Source organism: Pieris napi, chromosome 10 (assembly GCF_905475465.1).
Source record: "Pieris napi chromosome 10, ilPieNapi1.2, whole genome shotgun sequence".
Classification (NCBI taxonomy): domain Eukaryota; kingdom Metazoa; phylum Arthropoda; class Insecta; order Lepidoptera; family Pieridae; genus Pieris; species Pieris napi.
The window spans coordinates 7,964,187-7,986,921 of NC_062243.1; the positions used below are offsets into that span (position 1 = coordinate 7,964,187).

At 32.8% G+C, this 22,735-nt stretch overlaps 1 protein-coding gene and 2 long non-coding RNA genes across 8 annotated transcripts in view; 2 read left to right on the forward strand and 1 right to left on the reverse strand.

Moving 5' to 3' along the window:
- LOC125052884 (multiple C2 and transmembrane domain-containing protein) overlaps positions 1-22,735 on the forward strand; it is an 82,493-nt gene that overhangs the window by 41,990 nt on the left and 17,768 nt on the right. For 2 of the 5 annotated variants that reach the window (XM_047653939.1, XM_047653941.1), the window contains exons 5-8: positions 14,152-14,249; positions 15,462-15,573; positions 18,250-18,404; positions 21,358-21,549. In XM_047653939.1, the coding sequence (XP_047509895.1) occupies positions 14,152-14,249; positions 15,462-15,573; positions 18,250-18,404; positions 21,358-21,549 (557 nt within the window). Of the gene's footprint in view, positions 1-12,963; positions 13,205-14,151; positions 14,250-15,461; positions 15,574-18,249; positions 18,405-21,357; positions 21,550-22,735 lie in introns of those variants that run through there. The other 3 variants (XM_047653942.1, XM_047653948.1, XM_047653940.1) reach the window with 3 other exon arrangements.
- Positions 6,256-7,616, reverse strand: LOC125052888. Its single transcript, XR_007117509.1, has 2 exons — positions 7,387-7,616; positions 6,256-6,285 (listed from the first exon to the last, which is right to left on the reverse strand). It is a non-coding gene; the product is annotated as an uncharacterized LOC125052888 (long non-coding RNA).
- LOC125052887 lies at positions 8,091-9,549 on the forward strand. Of its 2 annotated transcripts, none has more exons than XR_007117507.1 (2): positions 8,091-8,418; positions 9,520-9,549. It is a non-coding gene; the product is annotated as an uncharacterized LOC125052887 (long non-coding RNA). The 2 variants fall into 2 exon arrangements; XR_007117508.1 differs by having other exon boundaries at positions 8,091-8,409.

The following is a 22,735-nucleotide window of genomic DNA, read 5'->3' on the forward strand; positions in this document are numbered from 1 at the left end:
TGTATCTTGGGGTAAGTTTATAAAATAATATTTATCAATACAGCATTATTTTACGAAAAAAATTATATATATAAACATTAAGCTTCGTGAAATTGAAATTTGTTATTGTTACAGAAGGCCCGTTTCCACTTTTAAAGTTTAAACCTCTATTTCAAGAAATAAATGATGTAATCCATTAAAAAATACTTAATATAATATCTATAGATGGCGAAGAAAATGTAGGCACGAAACGACCAATTGGTTTCTCGGCGTTGGTTATTATCGCTTTTTTCCAATACTCAAGAAATTATATGGTATTGACGAAACCTAGAACATATGCTGCTGAGATGAACGAAGAGTCTAGTAAATACTAAATAGATGATCTAAGGTAAACATTTTGATTACTTTAGCATTAAAAATATAATTTTTATCCAAGAACCAATTTTTCGATGCAGTCTTGATCATGTCTTGTCTCCAGCATAGATAAGTCGAACAAAAAACGATAAATAAGATAGGTAAATATTGTAATATATTTGTATTTTTCTACTATACTAAAATTATAAATCTAATAATTTCAGAGATCCCCAAATGTTCAAAATTCCTGATAGAAAAATACATTCTGCCTTTGAAGAAGAAGAATATTACATGTGTATCATACAACAAGGCCCCTGGATATAAAAAGACACAATAGTGCAGACATTTTCAAATTATTGAATTTCGACTATCCTTCAATTTATAATAAATGATAACACAGTACAATTTCGGTTCCTATATTTTTATAAAATATATTGATATAACATTAAGGTTTTGGATAAAAACATTATTCTGCTTTACACAAGTATGAAATACCATCATTACATACATGATGGTTTAAGTACTTTTTTAAATTTATCGTTCATAACTATTACTTTTTACAAACTAATTAGAAAATATATTAAAATAAATATATTTATCTACAAAATAAAGTAGATGTTATTGATTAGCTCTATGTGAGGCTGTGTTTTAATTAGTTTTTATTATACTTAAGTTTGTTTTACTGAAAGTTATTTTGTAGTTCGTTAAAAGTTTACTATAATCATTAAATTAAATGTTTAAAGTAAAATATTGTTCTTTTATTCACCTATAAAGTAACATGGCTTATATATTTTTCATTTCGGCTTAGCTATGTATTTAACTCGGTTACTACGTTTTCTATAGGCAGTCATTAAATAAGTGGTAGATTTAATTAATCATTGATGTGCCTCCGGAAAACATACAGCATTGTATAATGAAGAAGCAATGTATACTTAGCCATGAAGTGCGATACATACCGAGTGAAATAGTTCCGCTTAGATAGAATAGATGGCGCTGTAATCGCCTCAACTTCATACTTATCTTAACCAGCTAGGACGGTGTCATTTCCACAGCCATAGCGTTGTGTACTTTCGCCGCGTGCGGTCGAAACCGAAACAACTCAATAACGACTTAAAACCTTATAGTCTTTCTTAGTGTTAATTATTAGCAAAACGCATTATTATACATCACAATTGCGTAATGGACTCACGATGCCGATAAGGCCGCCGCCGGGGCCGATCAGGCAAGTAGTCTAAAAAAGTGTCGAGCAAGGTCGCGAACAAGACAAAGAGGACTCCACGTGCACCAGCAGCGCGTCTGATAGCGACTCGGAGCGCGAGGGACCGCCACGAAAGAAAAGGAAACGAGTAGCACAGGTAACGGTCGATCCCATGATCGACGCGTTATATAATCAGGTGAGTTTCCTCACAAATTTTATAATGCATCAACGATATTATGTACCAAATGTCAACGCCAGTGCGTCCAATGACGAGGGTACCCACTGACCGACCAACTACTATAGCCATTTTTTATTAATCCGTCGACCCGAAAATCGAAATCTCTGGGCTTGGTCGCAAATATTGATGATAAAAAGATTATTAAGAAGCCGATAAAAAAGAAAAAAAAAATACAAAATAAATATATAAAAATATAATAATATATTAAGCTTTTAAAACTCCTATGTCAAAGGGAATTACTACAATCTGGATTACAAAAAATCATAAACTGGACTCGTAATAACCCAACGGAATTAAAACCCGCGATTAAATCTTTTCACAAAAATATCCTATATTGTTGGTAATGAATCACCTTCTTACAAATTGCATGAACAAACCCTGCAAATTGTATGCGGAAAACGAGCGGAATGTATATAAACTAGGCGTAAAAGATTAATAAGTAAGATTTCGGACAAAAGTATTCAAACTGCGCTTAGTAATATACCTCCTAGCGAGGAATTTTTATTTGACAAAAGTAAGCTCGCGTCCCTAATACAATCCCTCGGTGGGCCGCAATTCTGGTTATCTCCGCCGCAAGAGTAAGAGCTTTTTAAACCTAGATACAAAGAATCGTAAGCGTCTACATCCAAATACAGACACCAGGCACAAAATGGAAAAAAAAAATTTTTCGTAATACCCACCTAAAACAAGAAACGATGCGAACGTTTAACAGGAAAATCGATAGTCATAAACAACTTTAAAACTACCCGTTATCTAACAATGAGGGTAAAAAATTACTATCCAACATAATTCAAGGATTCCGCATACCTCTGTACAAGAAACCGCTTTGTTAATTCCAATAAATCGAATAGTAAGTCAATACACAACCGAACCGTCACCTACGACATCGCAGATAATCATAGAACTCCTGTATCAAGCAAGGTATCCTACAAACAGTTCTCAATAAAACCCCCAGTTTTATATCCAAAATGGTTCTTCGCAGGAAAAGCAACGGCACGATGCGTTCTGTTGTAGATTTGCGAGAACTAAACCGATTCGTAAAGACAAAACATTTTCGGTTGATCACCCACGGCTTAGTCCCAGACTTTCTTCAACTAGGGGACTGGATGATAAATAGATTTATCACAAGCCTATTTCCATCTACCGGCAGCGAGATCACACCGACCTTTCTTAAGGCTCAGCTAAAAAGGGCAGTTATACGAAAACATGACTTGCCTTCCTTTTGGGCTAGCGTCAGTACCACACCTTTTCTCTGCAGTATCATGTCGGGTCGCGGAGACCTTACGTGCGAAGGGATGTCGAGTGCTAGTCTTCCTAGACGACTACCTTCTGGTCAACCAAGACCACTCCAAGTTAAATTCTCAGGCCGCGGAGGCCGTGAGACACTTGGAACACCCGCCAAGTTAGATTCTCAGGCCGCGGAGGCCGTGAGACACTTGGAACACCTAGGTTGGAAAATCAATTACCAAAAAAATCCGTATTGGTACCAACCCAAAATTTAGAATACCTTGGAATTCGCTGGAATACTATGGTCAATGTGATGTCGCTACCCAAGGTAAAAATACAGCGCAAAAACCATAGTTATGCGTTGTATTCGCGAGTTTCAAAGCTTTGCTAGGGCAAGTAAACTTCGCAAACTTTCAAACTAAACTCGTGCCCCGCGGGAGGCTTCACTGTCGCCAGGTACAGATCTTTCTGCGACAATTCAACAAGATCCGACCCCGTCGAGGTCAACTGCTGCCTCAGATTGTAGGGCAGGAACTGATGTGGTGGCTCGGAGCTACTCATCAGACGACGCCAATACACAAAGAACCTGTAACCCACTTCCTAGCGACGGACGCCTCGGATTGGGGTTGGGGGGGGGTTCACATCTAGACAGAAACCTTGTCAGGAAAATGGTCATACCAATAGAAAACGTGGCACTGCAACAAAAAGGACTTATATGCAGTGATAGCTGCAATAAAAATAAATGTAAAAATATTACAAAACACACACGTGTTAATACAATCGGACAAATGAAACTCTGATTGCATACATTCAAACAGAAGGTGGAACGAAATCGATAGGGTTACTTACACTAACCTTCAAACTATTGCACCTGACGGACAAATTCAATATAACTCTGTCGGTACATTACCTACCAGGTTGATCATAGCAGACAGATTATACAGGGGAAAAAAGGCTGCGTAGTGGCACCTTCCTCCTCTAGCATGGGTGTTTCGCCCTCCAAGTCTGTTACCCTGAGTTTTAGCACACCTAAACCGGGCGACGGGAACCTATCTGATAGTTGCTTCAGATTGGCCGCAAGGTTTCTGGCTGCAGGACCTGAAATCCAGGTCTCTAGATCACCCCCACGAAATTCAATATCTATCGCAGACACTCGTAGATACGACAATTGCACTGTCTCCTCCACAAATACAAGCATTGACCCTAAAAGTTTGGGAAATTGGGGGTGGGGTGACCAAATAAAAGACTGGTCCACACTGGAAAAAGATTAACTTTTGAAGAGTTGGTCACTCCACCTGTCCACTTATTTACCCGCAATCAAAAGAGGGCTGTCATGGTGTGACAACTCTCAAGTGAACCCAAAATCCCCTCAAACAGCCGATATTGCAAAAAATTTAATATCACTTTTTCTAAAAGAAAATTTATTTATTTATTTATTTAATTATAAGTAATCTTACAGCTAACATACATAATATTACAAAACAAACACTTAGACAGTACAGAAAGCCAAAACAGGAATTTATCCTATCAACCATCCTTGTTCGCAAATCGGCAATTTTAACTTTTTGCGGTCCCCATGTAGAACAACAAACATTTTCAAATTTTATTATTAAACACATCCTCAGAGTATTAGGAGTAACTAAACCAAAAGTCGTGAAATCATCCGTCACGTGGGATCCGCGAATAGTACTAGACTAGCTTTCTTCCAACCCTCCTAGGGATACTTTATTCGATACGGCTCGCAGTACAGCCACAGTATTGCATTTAGCATTGGGCCGCAGGGTTCACTTTATTAGAAATTACTGACGAGCAATTCGTGGATGATGGTGGTAACATTTATTTAACACCGGTATTCGAATCTAAGACAGACACTCAAGACGCCAGTCAACATGGAAACTTTCTAAACACCACGATAAAACATATGCCCTATCACTTTAGTGAGACTTCAGTTAGTCCTGATGACTCATTGGTCTAGTGGTTAGTACCCCTGACTGCGAATCCATGGGTCCCAGGTTCGATTCCCGGCTGGGACGAACATTGATGTGATGAGCATTTGGTGTTGTGCTTGGGTCTTAGGTGTTTAAATATGTAATTATATGTCTATCTTTCTATAATATGTATGTATATCCGTTGCCTAGTACCCATAACACAAGCTTCACCAGCTTAGCATGGGACTAGGTCAATTGGTGTGAACTGTCTTTAAAAAAAAAAAAAAAATTGCTTTGAGTAACAGGTACAACAAGATCTCAAGTAAAAAATCTAAACAATATTTTTTTATCCATCAACAGCAAAATAATTAGGTCGAAAATCAACCAATAGATGAAATTTTTTATTACACGAGGTAATTGGAAATCTTCAAATACATAGATTCTTTAATCATTACTGCCGCGAGATAGACTCTCGTAGAGAAAACTCATCACTCTTTCTTTAATACATTTGCACCATATCGTAATTATAGAAATACCTTGTTGTTATGATAGGAAGTTTATATTATTATGTTAATTGTACATCTAAATCAGATGAGTATATAGTTACTAGTAACTGTAGTTATATTTATACCGTAACTAAGAATAATAATTGCTAAATACTTATGCTTTGATTAAGAATAATGGCAAGTAAATAAAATAGTTATATAAACAATAACGGCTTTAGCTAAAGCCCGGACCTTAATTCTTCATAATCATCATAGCGTTGTGTTTTATATTGTACTATATACATCCACCAGCAGATAACAAACACGTCTTCATTATACAATGCTGTATGTTTTCCGGAGGCACATCAATATGACGGTTTTACATAACAATAAAACCGATATTATGTGCCGAGAAGGAAAACATACAGCATTGTAGGAAGCTCTTCCTGGTGAAGACTCTATGACTGTGGAAATGACACCGTCCTAGCTGGTTAAGATAAGTATGAAGTTGAGGCGATTACAGCGCCATCTATTCTATCTAAGCGGAACTATTTCACTCGGTATGTATCGCACTTCATGGCTAAGTATACATTGCTTCTTCATTATACAATGCTGTATGTTTTCCTTCTCGGCACATAATATCGGTTTTATTGTTATGTAAAACCGTCATATTTTATTAATATAATATTATTAGATACAAAAAAATTATTATGAAGTACACAATTATCTTAAACACGGTAATACAATTTTTCATATAAAAATCATAGTTGTCCAAACTGCATTCAAAATAGATTAGTGGTCTCGGTTTAATATCTCTTCTTAACATTTCAATAATTGGTCATTTTCTTCCTCATTCTTGACAACTACCACTGATGGCTGTAATACAATGATTATCTGTTAAAATTGTAAATAGAGAAATGTGGTAGGTCACTGTACTGACACAATAATATTGCATAGCAATTTAATTATTGTAAAGTTAAGGTAAATAATAAAAAAACTTGCATAAAACACACAAAAACTTATATATGGGATATCTTTGTATTTCTAAGTAAAGTATCTTAAAAACATGTTTGATAATATTATAACTAAGCCAAATATTATTAAAAGTTTTATGGTAACAAGGCTTAGTAATTTCGCACAGTATTTGATTCAGTACTATGAATAAAAAAAATCTTGAGCAAACCTATATTTAGACTCAAAAATCCAAATCCAAGTATGTACTTTAAAAACAATTATTTATTAATGAAACAAATCCAAGACCCATAAAGGGTATGTTTAGTTTTAAAGTGTAGTCAGCAGCAATAACTATCTTTTGATTGCTTCATTAAATAAGTTATGGCAATGTTGTTTCCAACATTTAAAATTAACGTTGATCACTTGAAATGGTATGAATTTGAGCAATTGAAAGCTTATATATTTGATCCAACATACCTAACATGATTATTTATACTTGTATTCTGAAATCTGAACAATTAAATTAAATTCAACTTGATCAGTTAAAATTAATACTTCTTATATTTCATAAATGGAATTTGAAGTTAGGAAACCTAAAAATATTTTTTTATTTGACATTTTTAACCAACAATTTCATTATTCTTTACAATGTTGCTTCGATTTAACCTATTACATTTGACTTCAAATTTGCCATCAAACAAACAAACTTTGTTAACTGTTTTACTAGTCACTACTTATTCCTATTTATTTACTATGATAGTTATTATATTTCTAAAATAGTTTTAATAGAATTCAGTTTTTATGAGTGTTAGTAAAAACATAGGTAATATTGTTGTTGTGTGTTTGACCTCTGAATCACTTAAAAAGGTTGCAATAGTAGTTTCATGGCATCTAAAAAGTACCAACACTTGCACTTACACAAATGAATAAATATATAAACACTAATTTTTCTTCTTTATAGATAGGTACCCTTTTATTTTATAATTACTCAACAAAATATTATATGAAAACATTGGTATTAACCTTGGTTACCTTTAGTAACATTTTGAAAATTTAAAACACCTATCCATCCTGTTTACTTTGAATCCGTAGCCCATTTGCTGAGAGAATCACTTTTAGCGTGACATCATCTTTTATCTTTTTGTTAAGATAATATTCTTAAATTTTTTACAATATATCCAGATGTTAGGTATCCCTTGTTTCGTGCTGAAACATAATTAATATTTTTAAGTTTCTGTCGGTTTATCTTTTTTTTTAATTCAAACGTCGACCATTTTGTTTTATTAAAATTATTTTGTTTATGTATGATGAAAATTTTGACAATTAACTCTTTTTATAAAATAATAGTTATTCCGTGAGTCCACTACGCAGTAACAGCGCTCCCTTCGTCACTGACGTAATTTTTGGAATCTCATGGTATTCTGTTAATAAATTTTACATTACGTCTTGATAAGTGGAGGGAGGTAACCTAGTGAGTTGTTGTCTATTAATATCGTGACAATAGACTCATTTTATTTTATAAAAAGAGTTAATTGTCAAAATTTTCATCATACATAAACAAAATATTTTTAATAAAACAAAAAGGTCGACGTTTGAATTAAAAAAAATATTAAAAAAAAAGATAAACCGTGAAAATATCTCAAAAATGATTTATCTGATGGAAAATAATAGAATAGCGAGGAAAATTATTAAAACCCATCTGGCAATGGGGCCGCTTAAAGGTAAGTAGTGAGTTTATTTATTAGTCAATCGTAAGTTACGTATTTTGTTTATAACTTCCAATTAAGAGTTTATATTTCGTATTTACCCGACAACTGACCAGCCGTGGTGTATATGAGCGACAGAAACTTAAAAATATTAATTATGTTTCAGCACGAAACAAGGGATACCTAACATCTGGATATATTGTAAAAAATTTAAGAATATTATCTTAACAAAAAGATAAAAGATGATGTCACGCTAAAAGTGATTCTCTCAGCAAATGGGCTACGGATTCAAAGTAAACAGGATGGATAGGTGTTTTAAATTTTCAAAATGTTACTAAAGGTAACCAAGGTTAATACCAATGTTTTCATATAATATTTTGTTGAGTAATTATAAAATAAAAGGGTACCTATCTATAAAGAAGAAAAATTAGTGTTTATATATTTATTCATTTGTGTAAGTGCAAGTGTTGGTACTTTTTAGATGCCATGAAACTACTATTGCAACCTTTTTAAGTGATTCAGAGGTCAAACACACAACAACAATATTACCTATGTTTTTACTAACACTCATAAAAACTGAATTCTATTAAAACTATTTTAGAAATATAATAACTATCATAGTAAATAAATAGGAATAAGTAGTGACTAGTAAAACAGTTAACAAAGTTTGTTTGTTTGATGGCAAATTTGAAGTCAAATGTAATAGGTTAAATCGAAGCAACATTGTAAAGAATAATGAAATTGTTGGTTAAAAATGTCAAATAAAAAAATATTTTTAGGTTTCCTAACTTCAAATTCCATTTATGAAATATAAGAAGTATTAATTTTAACTGATCAAGTTGAATTTAATTTAATTGTTCAGATTTCAGAATACAAGTATAAATAATCATGTTAGGTATGTTGGATCAAATATATAAGCTTTCAATTGCTCAAATTCATACCATTTCAAGTGATCAACGTTAATTTTAAATGTTGGAAACAACATTGCCATAACTTATTTAATGAAGCAATCAAAAGATAGTTATTGCTGCTGACTACACTTTAAAACTAAACATACCCTTTATGGGTCTTGGATTTGTTTCATTAATAAATAATTGTTTTTAAAGTACATACTTGGATTTGGATTTTTGAGTCTAAATATAGGTTTGCTCAAGATTTTTTTTATTCATAGTACTGAATCAAATACTGTGCGAAATTACTAAGCCTTGTTACCATAAAACTTTTAATAATATTTGGCTTAGTTATAATATTATCAAACATGTTTTTAAGATACTTTACTTAGAAATACAAAGATATCCCATATATAAGTTTTTGTGTGTTTTATGCAAGTTTTTTTATTATTTACCTTAACTTTACAATAATTAAATTGCTATGCAATATTATTGTGTCAGTACAGTGACCTACCACATTTCTCTATTTACAATTTTAACAGATAATCATTGTATTACAGCCATCAGTGGTAGTTGTCAAGAATGAGGAAGAAAATGACCAATTATTGAAATGTTAAGAAGAGATATTAAACCGAGACCACTAATCTATTTTGAATGCAGTTTGGACAACTATGATTTTTATATGAAAAATTGTATTACCGTGTTTAAGATAATTGTGTACTTCATAATAATTTTTTTGTATCTAATAATATTATATTAATAAAATGATTAATTAAATCTACCACTTATTTAATGACTGCCTATAGAAAACGTAGTAACCGAGTTAAATACATAGCTAAGCCGAAATGAAAAATATATAAGCCATGTTACTTTATAGGTGAATAAAAGAACAATATTTTACTTTAAACATTTAATTTAATGATTATAGTAAACTTTTAACGAACTACAAAATAACTTTCAGTAAAACAAACTTAAGTATAATAAAAACTAATTAAAACACAGCCTCACATAGAGCTAATCAATAACATCTACTTTATTTTGTAGATAAATATATTTATTTTAATATATTTTCTAATTAGTTTGTAAAAAGTAATAGTTATGAACGATAAATTTAAAAAAGTACTTAAACCATCATGTATGTAATGATGGTATTTCATACTTGTGTAAAGCAGAATAATGTTTTTATCCAAAACCTTAATGTTATATCAATATATTTTATAAAAATATAGGAACCGAAATTGTACTGTGTTATCATTTATTATAAATTGAAGGATAGTCGAAATTCAATAATTTGAAAATGTCTGCACTATTGTGTCTTTTTATATCCAGGGGCCTTGTTGTATGATACACATGTAATATTCTTCTTCTTCAAAGGCAGAATGTATTTTTCTATCAGGAATTTTGAACATTTGGGGATCTCTGAAATTATTAGATTTATAATTTTAGTATAGTAGAAAAATACAAATATATTACAATATTTACCTATCTTATTTATCGTTTTTTGTTCGACTTATCTATGCTGGAGACAAGACATGATCAAGACTGCATCGAAAAATTGGTTCTTGGATAAAAATTATATTTTTAATGCTAAAGTAATCAAAATGTTTACCTTAGATCATCTATTTAGTATTTACTAGACTCTTCGTTCATCTCAGCAGCATATGTTCTAGGTTTCGTCAATACCATATAATTTCTTGAGTATTGGAAAAAAGCGATAATAACCAACGCCGAGAAACCAATTGGTCGTTTCGTGCCTACATTTTCTTCGCCATCTATAGATATTATATTAAGTATTTTTTAATGGATTACATCATTTATTTCTTGAAATAGAGGTTTAAACTTTAAAAGTGGAAACGGGCCTTCTGTAACAATAACAAATTTCAATTTCACGAAGCTTAATGTTTATATATATAATTTTTTTCGTAAAATAATGCTGTATTGATAAATATTATTTTATAAACTTACCCCAAGATACATATAGATTGTCCTATGTTAGAATATTTTCACATAAAACAAGTTTTAACTTCGCTAAAAATGGCTAACTCACTGGTAAATGACGATTTCAGCGAGGGAAGAGCAACTTTTAATTTGTCAATTGTCGTACAAAATGTACATTTAAGTGAGATGAGATGTCAAATGGTATGTATCAGAATACCAAATACCAACAATTTTGGAGCGTAAGTGTAGCAGTGCCAAATTTTAGTTCCAAATGTTAACAATCTCATTTGAGCGGCGCTTTTGTCGCGGTTATTGTTTAACAGAATACCAAATTGTAACATGACACCGAAACGAACGATTTGACAGCAAAAATCAGCGCTGAGGGTGTGTGAAGTGAGTTACAGAATCGCAGGGCTGTAAAGAATTCGAAACATTAGTTATTAATACATATTATGTAATGAGTAGTCTACTTCACATATAAATAAATTGTTAAAAGTGCTTAAATATAATCATTTTGATAATCACCAAACTTCGACTCATCGTAATTTATATTTTTCTTGTCCAAATAATGATGTTAAAGATAGATAGATAGATAAGGGTGTAAAAGTAAAAGCTTAGAGTAAAAAAATGTAATAACAACTTGTTACTTACCCTTGACCGTTTTGGCGAGTGGCCAGTTCAATATCACAGGATCAGTTTTTAGAAGCTTTTATATACAAAGTCATTTTGTCCATGTGTTTCTTCCTTCTCCGCTTATATATCAAATCTGTTCCATTTTTAACTTATTCGGGAAAAACATGATATTTTTTGTACCTTCTGTCAATTTATTGCTTCTAATTAATACAACCTGATTTTATAGTAGGTATGTATTCCTTACCGACAAGGTAAATGTCCTGTTCACCTTTATAGGTGGCATTCTTTCTTATGAGAGAAAGTGAATTCTTAGACATTGAAAAGTAAAACTTATATTCTATCGAATTTTAACAAATATCGACGTTCACCCTAGCTATAATAACTACATATATTTTCTTCATAGTAGATATGTTATCTACAATGTAATAAATTTACAACGGAATTGTAGCGTATTAATCTAAATAGCTTTTATATGTGCTGAAGAAATTGCTAACATAGCCTTAACTCAGTCGATTACATCATCCCAGGAAGTCGGGAGCGCTGAATCGATACCGCCAACCGAGGAAAGCTCTGGGAGTTCCCATTTAAAATACTGTTCTAAATTCAAATGCTGCAAAATGACAATCATGTCAGCTGTTATTTACAAAACAATAAAAAGTATTTGCTATAAATGGTTATTAGTGTACAAAGATGTGATTACATTTCGCGCGACGAATTAATGTATCTAGTTATGTATAATGTTCTTCACACGTTTTAAAACAACTCTTATTCAAAATCAAAATCATGTTTCATATAGGTAACACAATGTACACTTATGAACGTCAAAAAAGAAATATATATGCCAACTGCCAGTTCTCAAATCAAGGGCGTAGATCGAAAGAGAAGGACTGGCAATAAACTCTCCGCCACTCTTTTTAGTCGCCAAGTTTTTTGTTTTACACACTGTTTGTAAGGAGCTGCAATCATTACACCTTATTATTTTGTTGGTCCATTAGTTTCAAGTTGAGGAGCAGTGTTGGCCTAGTGGCTTCAGCGTGCGACTCTCATACCTGAGGTCGTAGGTTCGATCTACGGCTGTGCACCAATGGACTTTCTTTCCATTAAACATCGTGGAAGGAAAACATCGTGAGGAAACCGACATGTCTTAGACCCAAAAAGTCGACGACGTGTGTCAGGCACTAGAGGCTGATCACCTACTTGCCAATTAGGTTGAAAAATGGTCATGTAACAGATTCAGAAATCTGAGGCCAAGACCTAAAGAGGTTGTAGCGCCACTTATTTATTTATTTTCATTAGTTTCACGTATACGAAGACGTGAAAGTCTAGATCTTGCATGATAAGTGAAAATGCAATGTTCTCGAAATTATAGTACTTCAAAGCAGGAAAATGATTATGATTTAATAAATAACACACTTGTTTTATACATTTCCTATTAATAAACATAAACTCGGATATAAGCAATAAAATACACAGTACTTATACGTAACCACTATTTTCTACTGAAACAAGTTCCAAATCTAACTCAGTCAAACGAAAATGTAATAGACAGGAAATAGATGTGTTTAAAATGGCGTCACAGATTTATAAGTGCGCTATCGAATTGTGCGCCGATGAAGAAAATTAAAATCGCTGTCAGAAAGTGGCGGAGGATGCGCCTCTTCCGTAAACGAGATGGTAAGTCTACTCAAGAAAATGCGAAAATAATTAAAATGGTTTCTTAAAATGTCTGAAAGCTACAGAATAAACAAACATTTTATTTAATCCATAGATACGTTTAAATGGGGCAATGTTAGCCCAGTGGCTGTAGCGTGCGAGTCATATCCTGAAGTCGTAGGTTTGATTCTCAGCTGTACACTTATGGACTTTCAGTCTTTATAAACTCGCTAAAACTCCGAGCGAGTTTTACAGTGAAGGAAAACATCGTGAGGAAACCGCCAAGTCTTAGACCCAAAAAGGTGACGGTGTGTGGCATTAATTGCCTATTATAAAAAAAAAACAGAAACTCAAGAAACAGATACAGAAATCTGAGACCTTAAACACCATGAAGCGCTATTTCTAGTGCTACTGGTTCATGGATAAGTAGATTTTAAGGCCGATTACCATTATCATTAGTGTTTAGGAGAGTGCTTTAGGATAGTAGTTTAGTTGAAACATGTAAACGCTACTTGCTTTAGTAAACGCTACGCTAAAGAACTTGCCTTTCAAGTTGTACTAAAGCACTCTCCTAAACACTAAGATAATGTAAATCGGCCTTTAACCAAAGTAGAAAGTTTTACATAGTTTAAACTGCATTAAGAGTCCCTTGGGAACCCGATTATTTTCACGAAAAAATGTACAACTAAAAATTTTTATAATAATTTATAGCAAATTGTATATTTGATTTACAACTCTTCACTATTTATAGACCTGAAACTACTTTGTATTATAACTCAACGCTTGATCTGTGAAGTACCGACTAGTGACATAAATATATGCATAAACTATACATTTTAAATAGTAACCATAGCCAATAGTTAAAAATATATAACATACCGCGATCTCCTTGAACTTCTATTACTGTGTGACTTTGAGTTTATTTAATTGAAGAAAAATATACCTAGTTATAAAATATGTTTGTTTAGATCAGTCGTTGACTCGGCAAGCATCTACCGATCCTGTGGCTTCCACATCTGCAACACCTCTACATTCAGTGAGGCCGCCAGTGGAGCTACTTCAGCTGGTCAGTGTAAATAACTAAATAAAAAAAACTGTATAATTATGGGGTAAAAACGTATTTATGATTTAAGTCACTGATTATTTAGCCTACATATTCGCAAGACTATTCAGAACATATCTATAGAATTGTATGAATGTATTATCATTATCTGACATATAAAGATTAAATGCAGAAAAAATCAGTACTGTTTGATTTAAACCTTTGCCGTGGCTTGTACTTTATATCTTATGTTGTACTTTTTTATAAAGTTCAACGATCCCCGTATTTATAATACATTTATAGTTATATTCAACGATCACTTGCAGTTTTCTGTGATTTTCTGCTACAGTTACGTCTAGGTAGTCGTGGGAATAAATTAGTATTTATAACTAGCCTAATTATTATTTAACGACTATATCTGTTACTCTCCTAACCGATCACTGCTGGTGCCTTCCAACTTTTTAAATTCCTAATTCACCGTAACTGATGTTCATAGACATAGCATCTACATAACAAAAAAATATTCGACTGACTAATGCTCTACCTGTAGCCGTGCAGACCTCGCAAACTAAATTAACCTTCTACCAATAAACCTTTGACATTTTTTAGCAGTAAGACCGCCCATTTACTAGCTTTGTCTTCATTTATTTAATCTTATTTTCTGGTGTTTTGTGTGACAGTTATGTAAATAAAGTGTTATTATTATTATAGTACTCTTAACACACTAGTAATGCATGTAAGGTAACTTTTTAATAATTTATCAATTCATAAAAATTGTGAAAATAATACCAGGAAATCAGAAATGTGTGATGTCGTATTATTGTGTTCACAAACCAACTGAATTGTGAGGTAAATAGCGAGAGAAGTGAGCAGGGACTCTTGTCCATGGGACGGAGTGCGGAGCACCTCGCTTAGTTCGACACAGCCTAGGAGAGGATTGTTGGGTTTCATGCTATGCTTATCCAACCATTACAGTGATAGTGAGTTGAAGGGTTTACAAGATCTGTTGTTGTTCTGTGTGGGAAATTGCAGCCCCTTCGATATGATACCTTCTGCACAGTTAGCTTGCTTCACTATTCAATGTGTGTGTGGAATCGCTGTTATCTAAGTTTCCTTATCCTTTTAAGGTGTTCGCATATTTTACAGTTGAATGTGGATAAAGAAAGTTAATATCAACTAGAATTTTCTTCTATTTGTTCTCATTTAATCCTTATTTAAGGTATTTTATGTTTCCAGGAACCTGACGAAGGCCAGCGCTTTAGAGAACAGCAGTTACGACAATACGCTTTCTTTCAGCTCAGGATACATTTAAAACGAGGACAAAACCTTATAGCTATGGACAAAAATGGTTAGTAATGAATAAAGGAACACACAAAACTTGTGATAGGTAACACGAGCTATCACGCTAATCAGCTGTATTTCATAAGTTAAATTCAGTTAACAAAACATAATAAATGGCACACTGCGACACAAAATACACTGCGAACTATGGGAATCACACAATTAAGAAATTTTATTTTATGTAAGAAAGCTGTATAAACTATAATAAATTTTATAATATAGACGACTCATTGGTCTAGTGGTTAGTACCCCTGACTGCGAACCCATGGGTCCGGGTTCGATCCCCGGCTGAGACGAACATCGATGTGATGAGCATTTGGTGTTGTGCTTAGGTCTTGGGTGTTTAAATATGTATTTATATGTCTATTCTATCTATCTATATATGTACATCCGTTGCCTAGTACCCATAACACAAGCTTCACCAGCTTCGCATGGGACTCGGGCAATTGGTGTGAAATGTCTTTAAAAAAAAATCGTAATAATAAACATAAATAAAGGTTTTATTTTAGTAACAACATATGTTAACTACGTTACTATATTCATAATTATATTGTATTATACATATAAGTTTTAAGTTTTGTTCTGTTATATTTTGCACGTTATCTCATTAATCAGCGCTTTTGCTTTTAAATCATTTTCATTTGCACCTGTCACCGACACAATGTTTGTTTTATATAATAAGCATACTAATAATAATATTAATATAATATCTATGGAAGATTAAACCTGGCCATGTTAATTAATAATTATTGCCCTGAAATATTCTTCTTTTAGCGTAATTTTCAAATATGTTTGGTTTCCCCTTAGGACGAAAGATCAGATTTTTCCTCCGATATAAAAAAAAGTTTTAATTTAACGATTCTATCTTCATTAGAACGTAGACTAGAGGAGTGTTTGTCTAGGAGAGAAGCATGCGATTCTCGACAATTCTGAATCACGGCGGCGCGGTTAACCAATTTTTTTATGTACGTAATTAACACTTCCTCGTACTGTGAGTTTCTCAGACTCATAAAATTTAAGACGCTTGTTAGGGTCAGAATTATATAGGAAATTAACAGACTCAGACATCACAGACCAGTCTCATAAATAATTGTTGCGCCGGTGGATTTTTTCTAAGTCTTAGTTCCTTTTAGAAGTAAAGGTAAGATATAAATATTGACGAAGTTTTTATAAAACAGGTATATTTTGCTGAAAGAACGCGAAGACCTAGGCTGTAACTGTTTCGCATAGATTTGTAATGGATCTAATAGAAAACGCGGCGTCTCTAAATCTAGACCCAAAAGTTAATTTTATTTTAATTTTTCGATCAAAAGTATGTACATTTATAGCCATTTCAAAGAAAGCGATCGTGTGTAATAAATGCTCAAAATGAACCTAATTTTGTCCAACGTAGAATAACAAAGAATATGTATGCTTGGAAACTAACGAGACATAATAGAAACTGTTTTTGTTTGACTTGTCGACGTTAATAAAACAAAGCTAATAATGATATATTGTTGTAGCTGACTTTCGTTTAGCCGAGCTTGTTTATTTAAAATTAATAAGTATAAAATATATAAAACTTGAACTAATTACCTCGTATTTTTCTAACCAGAAACATTTTAATTGTAGCCCTAAAAAGTTCAAGTTGAAACCTTGTTGAGCACCCTCGTGTCTCAAATTAACACGGTAAGAAGCCCTTTGCTTGTAATGTATCTTCTAATAGCAATAGAGATACCGATCCCAACGTCTTCGTATGAGATTTCAGTTCTCCAAATATCGGAAGCACTCATGCCACAACCTTGGGTTCTTGCGATACAAAAATCAGGCCCAATCAATAACCGGATATAATGTGTCAAGGATCTGGAAGTCAAAAAGTACCTGCGCTGATCTCCCTAAAGGTTATGCTATAATTAAATCTCCCTTGGCCATCTAGGCCAGTCTCAATAAGGCTGTGTGGGAGTCGGGTTTCGGTTCGGTTCAAAGATACTTTATTTCTCAAAGAATTACATTCACTTGGTGAGAAATTTTAGATTTTAGATTAATGTACAAATAAAAAATTTAGTTGCTGTATTGTACAATATTTTTTACAAAAGTGTAGGTAGGTCGCATCGATGTGACACGCATTGTGTGACAAATGAATACTGAAATGTTAGTTATGTCGACTATGTATTTGCTAGTTGTTCCCATGAGAATGTAAGTGCGTGCTCCTATTTCACCATGCCTCCTGCTGATAGAGGACAAATTTTTGTTTTTAATTTATTTTATTATTACTAATAACTTAAGATGTCACGTGGAACACGGTGTAATGGTTGCAGCTCCTTAGAAACATTGTGTAAAACAAAATACTTGTCGAATCTTTTTAGTGGCGGACAGTTTATTGCCAGTTCTTCTCTTCCGTTCTACGCCCTTGATTTGAGAACTGGCAGTAAATGTAAAATTAGAAGCGTTTCATATATATTAAATTTTTGACGTTCATAAGTGTACATTTTGTTACCTAAATGAATAAATGATCTTTGAATTTGAAAAGTAATACATAATTTCTTAGACGCTCGTTAATACAAAGTATAGGCATGGCCAGGATAAATAAAATCAGGATTATAAACAAATTTTAAAATGGAGTCATAAATCATCCCCTTTCCTATCATTGTTATATTAATTTTCGCTTATTTTCTAACAAAATGTGGTGGTTGTGGAAAACCAGGTTTGTTGTCAGGCACAAGTGACCCCTACGTCAAGTTCAAAGCGGGAGGGAGGCTGCTTCACAAGTCCAGAATTGTTTACCGGGACCTGAACCCAGTGTGGGATGAATGCTTCACGGTACCTATTGAAGATCCATTCCAACCTGTTCAGTTGAAGGCAAGTTAATTTTATACTACTTTTCTTCAAAGGCCAGAATTTAATAAATGTTCTATTTAACATAGATTAAGCAAAAAATAAATTTAATAAAACGAAAAGAATCACTTTATTACTGCGGTAAATAAATAAAATAAAATTATATGTATTAAATAATAAATTATAACTTGTGAATCGTATGTCCGATTTTAATAATTAAAAAAGAAATTGACTGATACAGTCTTAAGCGTAACGACATAACGTAACGTAATAATTCGACATACAGTATCGAGAAAATTTTCGTAGATAATGATGTCATCGATAAGACTGTAGTATATCTCATTCCTCTATTGTCAATAGGTTACGAAGCGTACACGATATAGGTAAATGTTATTGGTATATTTTTCACATCTTGGGTTACCATATAGTAGTTTTCATACGGATCTCTAAATTTTCTAAAAACATCCTCTGTTAATGAAGAGAAATTCTAAGGGTAGAAGATTTTTCAAAAAGGCCAGAAGTTGAAACCCATTTAATTCATACAAACAATCAAATCTCTCCTCTTTATAATATGCGTATATCTACACTAAACAATAAATTAAATATTTATATATAATTTATTTAGTAACTGAACAATCTTGAAAATAAATTTAGGTAATTAACATAAGGAATGATTCATAACTCATGTATGGAAATGCCAGTATTTTCTCGTTCTGTATGAAAGTAGGTCGATATTTCAACTTGAATACATACGCAATTTAGATTCATGAGCTGGCTGACAAAATGTCTCTAAAGACATGTTTTTATTGTACGATATATAGTAGATAAAATTCAACTAACGTTATTAAAACCTTTACTTAGTTTTTTTCACATTTTAAATATTATTCTGGAGAGAGAGATGAGATGAGAATTTAATAATAATAATCAACAGAACCAAATACATGTCTTATCACTAGGTAGAAAAAAAGGGTCTGATAATTCATTGATCACTTGATATACTCGTAAACTATCAATTGATCAATGAATTATCAGTAGGTACCTGTTATGACCACGATTTTGAATTTCGTAGAAATAAAACAAATTAAGCGAACAGAAGATTTATCGGGTGGGTGTGAATGTATTAATTTGTTTATTAATCCATCACCACATCATATATATGTCACCGTAAAACCGAATAATAATACGTTAAATTGTAAGCAGTTCGTTGAGGTTCACAATCTTTCGACAGTTCACAATCTCGCGAGATAGATTACAATCTAACGGTGTTTACAATTTTACGGTGACAGATACAGTAGAACCTCGATAAGATAAAGTCCAAGGGAAACACAAAATATTTTATGTTATAGAGGTTTTAAGTTATCAAGGTTCTATGTTAGGTAAAGGTTAATATAGAGGTATGTACATGTTTATATGTACCCTTGCTCCCATTTTTACTTGAATGCATCAGAAGAATGGGTTCAATAAAATACTGAAAATTAAATATGTAATCTTATTTATTCACATTACTTACATTACATCAAAAACTTATGATGCAAGTAAGTCGTTGTCACAAAGCTAACCGCCGCTAAGCTTTGAAGAATTTAGATAAAGCAAACAATAGGTAATGTATTGTTTACGTTAACAATACATTAGTAAACACGTGCAAGCAATAAATACCGAAACCATTTGTTTTGACACTCTTTCAAAATGACTCATTCACAAACAATTTTATGTTATAGAGGTTGTGGAAACATTTCTTTTAGTTACTGAGGGCCTATACAGAGATTATTTATTAAAGTTATAGAGGTTGCGTATTTTAAGTTATAGAGGTTTTGGGCTCTGATGGGAAGGGAACATAGTATTTTTTGAAGTAACAGAGGTTTTTATGTTACCGAGGTTTATGTTATCGAGGTTCTACTGTATAATACATTTTCTACAGTATCAGTTACAATCTAACTATTCTATAATAGGTACTTGACACTTACGGTGAACATAAAACTTACAAAAAATACTACACTTTCAAAATAGAGAAGAAAAAAGTAATGTAAAACGAATGACAAAACAATTCAACATTCCGTTTGATTGTGATTGTTCCACAGCATTTCTTGTCGAACACCCAAACGCGGCTTTCCGTTCACGTTCGTCACATTAACGTTAAGTTTTTCCGATCAAGCGAACGTATCGTTTCGTCTTGCGTCTTTCGTTTTATACATTCTTAGCACCCACTTGGAACTCAAGTGCTATTACAAGCAAAAAAGGCAGTACATTACCGTTATAAAAGTTTTGTTTTTAATGTCTTTTGTTAAAGTAGCTGTTAGCGGAACACATCTGATTCTTTACTGAATATAGGAATTAATATAACAGTTAATATCAAAATAAAGCTTTTAGTAACGCTAAAATATTTACGCGATTGAGGCTGGCGAGGCTAAAATATGTTCTTCTTCATAAAATCTACAAATCTTGTATCTTTTCATCGCAGAATAAACATAGTTTGACAGGAAGAGATGAACGACGTGTTAAAATAATGGAATTAGACGGATTTAGTTTTTATGAATAACGAGGCTTATTTTTAACCAACAGTAAAGTGTAATTCTCCATTGTTTGATAATTGTATTTGATATCATTATAATTGTATTATCACTCTATGCATATAATAAAGTAGTAGAAGACACGTGTTTGTACATTAAAATCATAAAAAATTACTGTGGGCGATTTACGTTAATAAAACATAAAAGTTTTTGTTTGTCTACAGACTCTAATCTCCAAACAAATTAAGGTATCGGAGCTATAATTTCGCTTTGTTTCTTACGAATATCTTACCAAGAAGCACCCTTTTTGAACCTTCCTAAAAGATTGTAAGCATTAAATCCTAATTAATGAGCCACTCGCCTGTTAATAATTTCATAGCAAAATGTTGTGTTATGTATAGCCGGAACAATATCACGAACATTAACTGTTTAACAAAAACTCATTATTATTAAATGTATAACGTTTTCAGGTCTTCGACTATGACTGGGGCTTACAAGACGACTTTATGGGCTCCTGTTATCTAGATTTAACCGCTCTGGAGCTTGGAAGATCACAAGACTTGGTGCTGTGTTTGCGAGACCCTAACAAGCTCAACCAGGATATGGGGGAGATCGTGATGAATGTCACCTTGTATCCTAAGTCTCAGGAGGACAAAGATCAGGTATGTAGTCAATACTAGAAGCTCTCGTCTTACTAGAACCAATAAAAAAATAAGTTTAAGAAGTTAAAACAGGTACCGTCCGAATTATTTGTTGTTGTGGTTGGTTGGATTACCAGATATCTTACTATGTCATATTTTGACAGCTTTAATAGTTAACCTGTTCGATTAAACTCCGGTTCCTAGGTATAAAAAACATTCAATATAACAGCGGAATTCATAATAATAGAAATCAAACTATAAATTGAACCAGGAAAAGACGTATGACATATTTTATCACATAGGTCAAACGTCAATGTTAATAAAAGAAACTTGGCCAATGTCCTACTTATTATATTGGACCCTAGATACTTGCTAGATAGTTACTATATCTACTATATCTTCCAAGCCACCTAAATGTTTACTTTGGAACATTGTAAATATATTATAGTATAATATATATAATATATATATATATATATAATAAATATGTCCAGCAGACTCAAAGAACACATTGCAGACATAAGACATAGACGACACACAAAATCAGCAGTCTGTGAACACATACTAGATAGGCCTAATCACTACATACGCTTTGACCAACCGAAAGTACTTGCGAAAGAGAAAAGATTCTTCCCAAGATTGGTACGCGAAGCCTTTGAAATCAAAAAACACCCCAATTTCAATAGAGAAGACGGCCTAAAATTGTCAAACACCTGGGATCCAATAATATCCAAATTAAAATCTCAAAAAGAAAAACAATCCGCGAAAATAGAGGACACCGTGAGCCATTTTTGCCAAAACCCTCCATCTTTTAGTCGATACCAACTCCGGGGAAACAAATACAGATAAGGCAACTTTCTCTGCAGCTGTGATACCTTTTGACATTCAACATCTTTTGTCTTCAGTCACCGTGACCACGCACGCTGTAAAGCACGCGAAACGTCGGATAAATTTAAAATTATGTCAAATAGTTGTAAATTTATAATAATAATACATAACTTTAATCCGGTAAAAAGCGTTTTTCTTTAAATGTGTAAAGGTTATGTAAATCAAAGACAATACTATATTATAGTTATGGGACCTAAGTACCTACTATGCATTGCAAATTAAGACAAACACCAACTCGCTCGTAATTACGACGTCATAATGGTGTTTATGTAAGTTGCAGTTTTGCAACTAGAATTAATGAAATAATATTTGTTTAGAC